This window comes from Danio rerio, chromosome 15 (genome assembly GCF_049306965.1).
Source record: "Danio rerio strain Tuebingen ecotype United States chromosome 15, GRCz12tu, whole genome shotgun sequence".
Taxonomy (NCBI): domain Eukaryota; kingdom Metazoa; phylum Chordata; class Actinopteri; order Cypriniformes; family Danionidae; genus Danio; species Danio rerio.
In genome coordinates this window covers 257,501-267,500 of record NC_133190.1, presented here as the reverse complement: position 1 = coordinate 267,500, position 10,000 = coordinate 257,501, and the positions used below count along the sequence as shown (strand labels likewise).

Here is a 10,000-nt window from a genome sequence, read left to right as displayed (position 1 = left end):
CACGCATGTGGAGGATATTAGCATGTCGTAGTCATGTTAACGCATGCGTTTAGACGCAGCTCTGCCATTCTGACTGAAGTTCAGGGATTTCTGAAGCGTGAATACAGACGGCATGACCCGATTATTCTGCTGTGTGTGTGACTTGATCTAACTGGACCACTGGATCTAAACACTCCTAAATCAGTCAGAACTTTCCAGACAAGCTAAACGTACTGTGTCAGAAACAATGAGTCAAATGAAGTGAGGTAAACTAAGCTGAATAATCTGCCCACCTGATTTTGCTCTGTAATGATGTGATCTTTGGCAGATTATTGAGCTTGTTTTAGGGTGAAACTCGCCTCATTTTGACTTGTTATATTTAAAAACAGGACAATATTTACACTGGGTTGAAAACTCTTCTTGATTGAAGTCATTTCAGATATTTGGACTCAGTGTTTTCTGCGGTGTGGTCGCTGTCATTAGCATCGCCTGTTCTCTGTGAGATTATTCTGCATCTTCTGGCGTGGTGTGGCGTGGGGCATCCTCGACTGGTTAAGTGGGTCATGTGGAGAGTTTGTGTGTCACTGATGTCTGAGCGTATCTCTGTCTACAGCTGCTGATGCTGCACTAACAGCGCAGACACACACACACACACACACACACACATGCGCTGACATGGAAATGTGGGACAGTGCTCATCCTCATACTTTCTTCTAGAAAAATCTCTCAAATCAGTTTTGTCTGTAAAGCGGGTTAACAGAAGAGTTAAATAGATACTGCAAGAGCCGGCGGCGCTGTACAGGTCCGTCTACAGGAACACTAATGCTCTTCATCTTCACACACAGATGAAGATATTTTACAGTAAATCTGAAAACTCCCTCATCCTCCATAGACAGCAAGAGTCCCGAGACACTGGAGCATCTCAGCAGCTCTCAGATTTACTCTAAAACATCTTCATTTGTGTCTGAAGATGAATCAAGCTTTTGGGTGAACTGACCCTTTAATGAGCTCCGGTCTGTTTAACAGTTTGATCTGCCTGAGGTCAAGTGCAGTGTTCACAGCTGTGTGCAGTTCATTAAACACACTGGACACATATATATGCCTGCAGGACAGAGCGGACATTCACTCATGACTCTGACTGCGCTCCAGATGATCAAGCTCAGTGTTATTCCACTGTTACACCAGTGTTACACCAACGTTATTCCAGTCTTAATCCAGTGTTACACCAGTGTTATACCAATGTTATCCAGTGTTAATCCAGTGTTACACCAGTGTTATACCAACGTTATTCCAGTGTAATTCCAGTGTTATACGACTGTTATTTCAGTATTATTCTAGTGTTATTCTAGTGTTATTTTAGTGTTATTCTAGTGTTACTTCAGTGTTATTCTACCGTTATTCCAGTCTTAATCCAGTGTTATACCAGTGTAATTCCAGTGTTATACCAGTGTTATTCTAGTGTTATTTCAGTGTTGTTCTAGTGTTATTTCAGTGTTATTCTAGCGTTCTGTTTTCAGTGTTATTGCAGTGTTATTTCAGTGTTATTCTAGTGTTATTTTAGTGTTATTCTAGTGTTATTTCAGTGTTAAAAACGGTATGGAATGTTAGAGGTACTATTATCAGAGGTAGAGTCTGAATGCAATATCATCTGATTTGAAGCTGTCTGGAACACATTATTTTTGTGTCGGTGAGTGTGAATGCTGGTGTATGCACAGACCCCGGCTCTCAGACTCACATTCATTATTGAAACTGTGCTGTTGAGCTGATGGACAGCTGGCAGAAGGACGCGAGTGTGACTAGAAGCTGGTGAATTCCACTCTTTCACTTGTTTAAATGTCTATGTTGAAATCATTCATCAGACCAGTTGTTTCCAAACACACATTTACATGCGCAAACTTGCATCGACTGCATGCTTTTGGTTGTTCATCTCTAATAGTTTGAGTAAAGGATGTTTATTGTAGACATTTGACTGATCCAGAATCTGTATCCAGCTCCGGTGTTCGGTGTGACTGTAATCTTCATCATTGTTTTCTGTGTGAAAGTGAAACCTCGGTCTCCTTGAGACTCCCCCCAGACATCTCACGTCTGATCTCATCCACCCTGGAGACTTTTAGAAACTTTCCAGACCTGTTTCTCAAACGAGAGCTCTGCTGATTTCCCAATAGTAATATGTGTAATGTTATTTCCCTAAAAACATTCTGCTGTGCTTATCATGACATCTGCAAACATGTGGAGTTCACTGATAGTGTCATATGTAAATGAGGGAGTTTACATTAAAATACATCTACAGAAAGAAAAGCAGGTGAAGTATGACGTGTGTGTGTGTGTGTGTGTGTGTGTGTGTGTGTGTGTGTGGCTGTGTTGTCCTGCCTCCACTGGAAACGGTTGCAGTAGATTCAGAGTTTTGTCATGTGGGGGAGTGTGTATTATTTCGAGATGCGGTCGGGGTGTGTGTTGGTGGTCTGTCAGCTCTCTGTTCCGGCTTGGTTGAGTTTTTGTCAGGCAGACACTGAGATGAGGAAGCTGTGACCTCACCACACGATCATCATTTTCCCTCTTCTAAAAGTGTCTTTCACACATGAGCTAAACTGTACGTCGAAGATCATATCATCACATTTAGATGAAAATAAGCAAATGCTGTTCTTACTCAGAGTTTCTGTCTGGGTTTTAGTCCAAATAACTAAAAACTCTTAAATCAAGAAACATTTTGTAGACAAGAGACACATATAGTGCTGTGTTCAGAGATAATGAGTCAAAATGAAGAGAGTTTCTCCTCAAAACAAGCAGAATAATCTGACAATGAGGGAAGCAGAAATAATCATATGTCAACAGGAAAAATAACAATATTCTGCTTCAGTTAGTCTGAAAGGGTCAGTTTCAGAGAGCTGGAGAAGATTATCAGTGTGCTGTTCTCAGCTCAAACACACACACACACTCTAGACACAGCAGAGACAGCTTGTGTAAAGGGTCACGTAATAGGTCGCCTTTAAAAACTGCACACCTGTTTGGTTTAGTATCTCACAATTTAAAAAACACGGAGAAACACTGATCCAGACTGATCTCTGTGCGTCTGATGTTAGCTGATCTCAGAGTTTGTGTGTTTGCAGGTCGCTGGAGAACAGAAGTATCACCCAGAGTGCTTCAGCTGTCTGAGCTGTGGAGCGTTCATCGGTGACGGAGACACGTACGCTCTGGTGGAGAGATCCAAACTGTACTGGTGAGACACACAAGATACCCTTTCATATCACAACATGCACATCTGCAATCATCACATCACAGGACATGCATGATGAGTCAGTGTTATACAGTGCATGCCGAAACTATTGATAGCGCTTGACTTTTGCCACATTTCTGTATGTTACAGTCTTATTCCAAAATGGAGTAAATTAATTTATTTCCTCAGCATGTACATCAGTGTTCTCAGCGTTTACTCAATACTCTGTTGATGCTCCTTTGGCAGTGATTACAGCCTCAAGTGTTTCTGAATATGATGCACAGGCTCTGCACGTCTGTCTTTGGGGATGTTTGCCCGTTCCTCTTTGCAGGACCTCTCCAGCTCTCTCAGGTTGGATGGGAAGTGACGGTGTGCAGCCATTTTCAGATCTCTCCAGAGATGTTCAATAGGATTTAGATCTGGGCTCTGGTTGGGCCACTCAAGGACATTCCCCGAGTTGTTGTTGTGCCGCTGCATTGATATGTTGGCGGTGTGCTTTGGGTCATTGTCCTGCTGGAAGATGAAGCGTCGGCCCAGTCTGAGGTGGAGAGCACTCTTGTGCAGGTCTTCATTCAGGATGTCTCTGTACATCGCTGCATTCATCTTTCCCTCTATCCTGACTAGTCTTCCAGTTCCTGCTGCTGAAACACATCCCCACAGCATGATGCCAACACCACCATGCTTTACTGTAGGGATGCTGTTAGCCTGCTGATGAGCGCCGCCTGCTGTTCTCCACACGTAACGCCTGGCGTTCACTCCAAACAGTTCAGTTTGAGTCTCATCAGAGCAGAGAGTTTAGTTTCTGATGCTCTGAGAGTCCTTCAGATGGCAAACTCTAGGCGTGGAGTGTCTTCCGTCTGCCCGCTCTACCATACAGACGCCTGATTGGTGGATTGCTGCACAGATGGTTGTCCTTCTGTAAGGTTCTTCTCTCTCCACTGAAGAGCGCTGGAGCTCAGACAGAGCGACCATCGGGTTATTGATCAGCTCCCTGACTAAGGCCTGATCACTCAGCTTAGATGTACGGCCAGCTCTAGGAAGAGTCCTGCTGGTTAAACATCTTCCACTGACGGATGATGGAGGCCGCTGTGCTCACTGGAGCTTTCAGAGCAGCAGAAATGTTTCTGTCACCTTCCCCAGCCTCCTGCCTCCAGACAATCCTGTCCAGGAGGTCTACAGACAGTTCCTTTGTCTTCATGCTTGGTTTGTGCTTTGACATGCACTGTCAACCCTGGGCCCTTATATAGACAGGTGTAGCCTTTTCAGATCATGTCCATCAGCTGAATTGAGCACAGCTGAACTCCAATGAAGCTGCTGAGACATCTCCAGAATGACCAGAGGAAGCAGGATGAACCTGAGCTCCATTTAGAGCTTCACACCAAACGCTGTGAACACTGATGCACATCTGATTTATCCGCTCTTTATATTTTGTAATAAATTTGCAACAATGTCAAAAACTCTGTGTTCACATTGTCATTATGGAGGATTGTGTGTAGAATGTTGAGGAAATGAAAGAATTTACTCCATTTTGGAATAAGGCTGTGACATAAACACATGTGGAAACAGGGAAGCGCGATCAACACTCTCCTGATGCTCTGTATCTGACTAGGAGGCACAGTGGAGTCACTGCAGAGTTGACCCACAATACATCGATGGTTTGAGCTTTGAGTTAAGGCACAAGAAACTTTACTACAATTAGTAACTCAATCAAAAAAAGATCATTTCATTCATTCATTCATTCATTTTCTTTTCAGCTTAGTCCCTTTATTAATCCGGGGTCAACACAGCGGAATGAACCGCCCAAAAAAAGATCAATAAACTGAATTATTAACACAGTCAAGACTGCAGTGTTGTTTCACTTCTGATTATTGAGTTTCTGTAGCCGAGTACTGTTAGAGCCCCCTGAAAACACACAGCACTGTTCACTCTTATCTTCAGTCTGCGGTGTTCATCTGAACTCTTGATTCAGAATCATCTCCATCAGTCAGAGTTAACACATCGAGGATGTGCATATCACAATATCTATTGCAGAAACAGCAGCACATGCTCACTATCCTCCAGACCGACCAGCCAGTCGATGCTCTTTACACGGGAAACAGAATCTAATCCAGAGATGGACGGCTCATTAATGTGTAGTGTTGTGTGGGTGTGATGCTGCTCTGCGGGAGACTGAGATGTGCCTCTTCATCACCTAAAGGATTGTTCATGTGCTCAATAACACACAGTGTTTCAGTGGTGTGTTCACCAAGCAGAATGCAGTTTTGATCATGTCATTATTTGCAGTTAAGTTCAGCCGTCATCAGTCATGTTCATGTCAGCGGTCAGCTTGATGTATGTGAGTCACAACGGCTTATGAATGAGTCAGTAAGAGTCCTGTGAATGCTGTTGTCAAGGTCAAGTGTGTTTATACAGCAGCTGAAAGATCAAGAGCTGACCACAGTGATGCACAGCCACAGTATAAACTCCCAACACATCCCAATACTGTACACTGGAAACATCCAATGATGCAGGCAAACATTTACTAAAGCGTATGAACTAACAGAACAGCAGCAGTGTGGTGGTGTTTACCAGCGTGTTTCCTGCCCGCTCGTACATGTGTGATGTGTTTATAGGCTTCATTCATTATCTGATGTATGAAGAGCTGTGCTAATGCTGTATACTGATTGTTGGTCTGTGGTAAATGTGTATAATGACATGGGTATGACCGAGTGGTACTGTTCATGAGGACGTGCCTTGTGTTCTGATAATTAAAAACTGTTTAAAATCACACTCAATCAGGCGTTTGGCATTGATAATCATCCACATGTGTGTGTGTGTGTGTGTGAGGGTGGGCTCAGGGGTAGGGTTCAGGAAGGGGCTTATAATAAGTGTTTTTACAGTATAAAATACATTACACTGATGGAGAGTCCTCATAAATCACTAATACCAACACATGTGTGTGTCTCCCTCCAGTGGCCACTGTTATTACCGCAGCATCGTGACTCCGGTCAGCCTGCCCGACTCGCCCTGCTCCAGGATTCCTCACACCGTCACACTCGTCTCCATTCCTGCATCCACCGACGGCAAGAGAGGATTCTCCGTGTCCATCGATCAGGCCTCCAGTCCCAACGGATACAGCCCTGAACACAAACGCACCGTCAGAGTCTCACAGTGAGTGTGTGTCCCGCAAACACACTCCAGGACACATCTGAAGAGTAGACTACTGACAGAAGTGAAGACTCAGCACTTCATCATGTGTCATCTTCAGCTGATGTAGCTTCATCACTGAGAAACACAAACTGTTTACATAAATGCCCTGATGATCTAAAAGCTCACCTGAAATCAGACGTTATCAGGACATTTTCAGACCACATACATTATCAGACCACATACATTATCAGGACATTATTAAACCCCAGACATTATCAGGACATTATCAGACCCCATACAATAGCAGGACATTATCAGACCATATACATTATCAGGGCATTATCAGACACCAGACATTATCAGGACATTATTAAAGCCCAGACATTATCAGGACATTATCAGACCCTATACATTATCAGGACATTATCAGACCCCATACATTATCTGGACATTATTAAACCCCAGACATTATCAGGACATTATCAGACCCTATACATTATCAGGACATTATCAGACCCCATACAATAGCAGGACATTATCAGACCATATACATTATCAGGGCATTATCAGACACCAGACATTATCAGGACATTATTAAACCCCAGACATTATCAGGACATTGTCAGACCCTATACATTATCAGGACATTATCAGACCCCATACATTATCAGGACATTATTAAACCCCAGACATTATCAGGACATTATCAGACCCTATACATTATCAGGACATTATCAGACCCCAGACATTATCAGGACATTATGAAACCCCAGACATTATCAGGACATTATCAGACCCCATACATTATCAGGACATTATTAAACCCCAGACATTATCAGGACATTATCAGACCCTATACATTATCAGCACATTATCAGACCCCAGATATTACCAGAGTATTATCTGACCACATACATTATCAGGGCATTATCAGACCCCAGACATTATCAGACCCCATGCATTATCAGGAATATTCAGAGTTTAGAAGCCATATATGTGAAGGCTTGACCACCTTTAGTGGACTTTTTTATTCTGGGTACTATCGCAAGCCCTAAGTCAGGAGATCCTAAAGTTACTAAATTAATTAATTATGCTGCTGCATTGTGCTGGTGTTGCTAACACGTCACATTTTAGAGTTGATGCTGCTAGTTTCTAAGGTTTGTATGTGTGTGTGTGTGTGTGTGTGTTCAGGGTGTACCCAGACTGCATCAGTCCGGATGTCAAAAACTCTATTCATGTTGGCGATCGCATCCTGGAGATCAATGGAACGCCAATCCAGAACGTTCCTCTGGACGAGGTGAATAACCCTGCTTACCTACACACACCTTCTCCATTAGTACAGTATAGAGTGCATCAGGAAAACATCCACTGCTCTTCACTGTTTACTTGTCTATGTTACGTTACAGTCTTACTCCAAGATTTAGTTCATTATCTCCTCAAACTCCTGCAAACAAAATCACAAGAAGACATCTTGGGAAAACTGTTTAAAGTCTTTGTGCATCTGTTAAAAATTAAGACTGAAAATATTGCTTGTGCAGGAGTATTGACAGCCTTTGCTCAGTACTGTGTTGAAGCACCGCTTACAGCCTCCAGTGTTTGAGCATTGAGCAGTGTCTGCTCCTCTCCACCTCAGTTCCTCTGGAGCTCCATCAGGCTCTCGTGATGTTCAGCAGGGTTATGGTTCGGTCACTCCACACAACGACACAAGTCTGGGAGAAATTAAGACAGTTCCAGACCATTGTAGATCTTAAAGTCTGTAAATATGTTTCCCAATAATGTTTGACATCTGTGTGAGTGTCAATGGTGGACCTCTCTGTCCAGATAAATACAAAATAAAGTTGCTTCAGATCTGCCTGATGCTGGGAGGAAGCGCTCATGTTTCCTAATCTGTCATTGCTGTGTGCATGTGTGTGTGTGTGTGTGTGTGTGTGTGTGTGTGTGTGTGTGTGTGTGTGTGTCAGATCGATCTGCTGATCCAGGAGACCAGTCGTCTGCTGCAGTTGACCATAGAGCACGATCCCCATGATCACGGCCCGTCTGTGGATCATGTGGATGGGGGTCCGTCACCTTCTGGAGGCCCGAGCCCAATCACACGTCCACCCAGCCAGGATATCAGCAACCTGCGCTCTCGCATCATTACGTCAGTGCCATTCTGCATCTCTGAGTGTTATTCTGGAGCTCTGTGGGTCAGCTGATCAGTGTGTGTGTGTGTGTGTGTGCAGGCGCAGCTACAGCATCGACAAGTCCCCAAGCTCCAGCAGTGCTCCGTCTCCTCTGTCTCTGAGGAAGGACATCGGCCGCTCTGAGTCTCTGCGCGGGGTCTCCAACCGCACACACCGCATATTCAGAGCCTCCGACCTGATCCATGGAGAGGTGCTGGGCACAGGCTGCTTCGGACAAGCCATCAAGGTCAGCACACACACACATACACACACAAACACATACGCACACACACACACACGTCTTCATGGATGAGTGTGTCTGTTTGACTCTTATATTCATTCATTGGTTTTCTGACACTTATCTGGGGCTGGGTTGTGGGGACACTCACTCATCTCAGCAGGAACCCCAGATTTTCTCTCTTCAACTCAGCCAGGGGATTTTGACGTCCCAGGCAAACGGAGAGACATGGTTCCTCCAGTGCGTTCTGGGTCTTACACATGGTCTCCTCCCTAGGCAGGTGTCCTAGAGGCATGCGAATCAGATGCTCATGCCCCTCAGCTCCTCCCGGGTGACTGAGCTCCTCACCCTAACTATAAGGGTGCGCCCTGCCACCCTGCGGAGGAAACTCATTTCGACTGCTTGTATCCAAGTTCTTGTCCTGTGAGTCATGACCCAAAGCTCATGACTATAGGTGAGAGTAGGAAAGTAGATGACTGGTAAATTGAGAGCTTCGGCTTTTGGTTCAGCTCCTTCTTTACTGCAAAGGATCGGTACATCAACTGATCACTCTTCATCCCTCCCTCACTCCTGAACTAAACCCACAGACACCTGAACCTCTCCACCTGGGGTAAGGACTTTCCTCTAACCTTGAGATTGCAGGCCACCTTTTCCCGATGAAGCACCATGGCCTCGGACTTGAAGGTGCTGATTCTCATCCTGCCTGTGCATGCTGAAGGTCCATGTCTGATGAAGCCAACAGAACAACATCATCTGAAATAACAGATGTAGATTAAATCCTGTGGTACCTCCAGACCCCTTCCGGCCCTATACTTACTTTAGAAATTCAGAACTGGTGACAGGGGGCAGCCCTGCCGGAGTCCAACTTACACTGGGAACAATCCTGACTTATTGCGGGCGATGTGAACCAAACTCCTGCTCTGTTCATACAGGCGTCCAACAGCCCTAAAGAGAGCGCCTCTGACCTCATACTCCACAGAACGCCAAGAAGGAGACAGAACACATGTGGATGTTCCTGTACACGCGCACAGCCTCACTCCATTACTGCCATGAAGCGAAAGTGTGTCTGATACCTGCAGCTATGACTAGGATATACACATACAAATACAGTGTGTAGATCAGGAGAATCTCAGTGTGTGCGTGTGTGTGTGTGTGTGTGTTCTTCAGGTGACGCACAGAGAGACTGGTGAGGTGATGGTGATGAAGGAGCTCATCCGCTTTGATGAGGAGACACAGAGGACTTTCCTCAAAGAGGTGACACACACACTCACAGACACA

General features: G+C 44.7%; 1 protein-coding gene across 3 annotated transcripts in view; it reads left to right on the top strand.

The window, feature by feature from the left end:
* The window catches only part of limk1a (LIM domain kinase 1a), a 35,402-nt gene that overhangs the window by 19,489 nt on the left and 5,913 nt on the right, over positions 1-10,000 (top strand). For all 3 annotated transcript variants that reach the window (XM_005169646.6, XM_005169645.6, NM_001042691.2), the window contains 6 exon segments: positions 3,087-3,196; positions 6,146-6,343; positions 7,514-7,619; positions 8,284-8,462; positions 8,545-8,731; positions 9,890-9,976. In XM_005169646.6, the coding sequence (XP_005169703.2) occupies positions 3,087-3,196; positions 6,146-6,343; positions 7,514-7,619; positions 8,284-8,462; positions 8,545-8,731; positions 9,890-9,976 (867 nt within the window).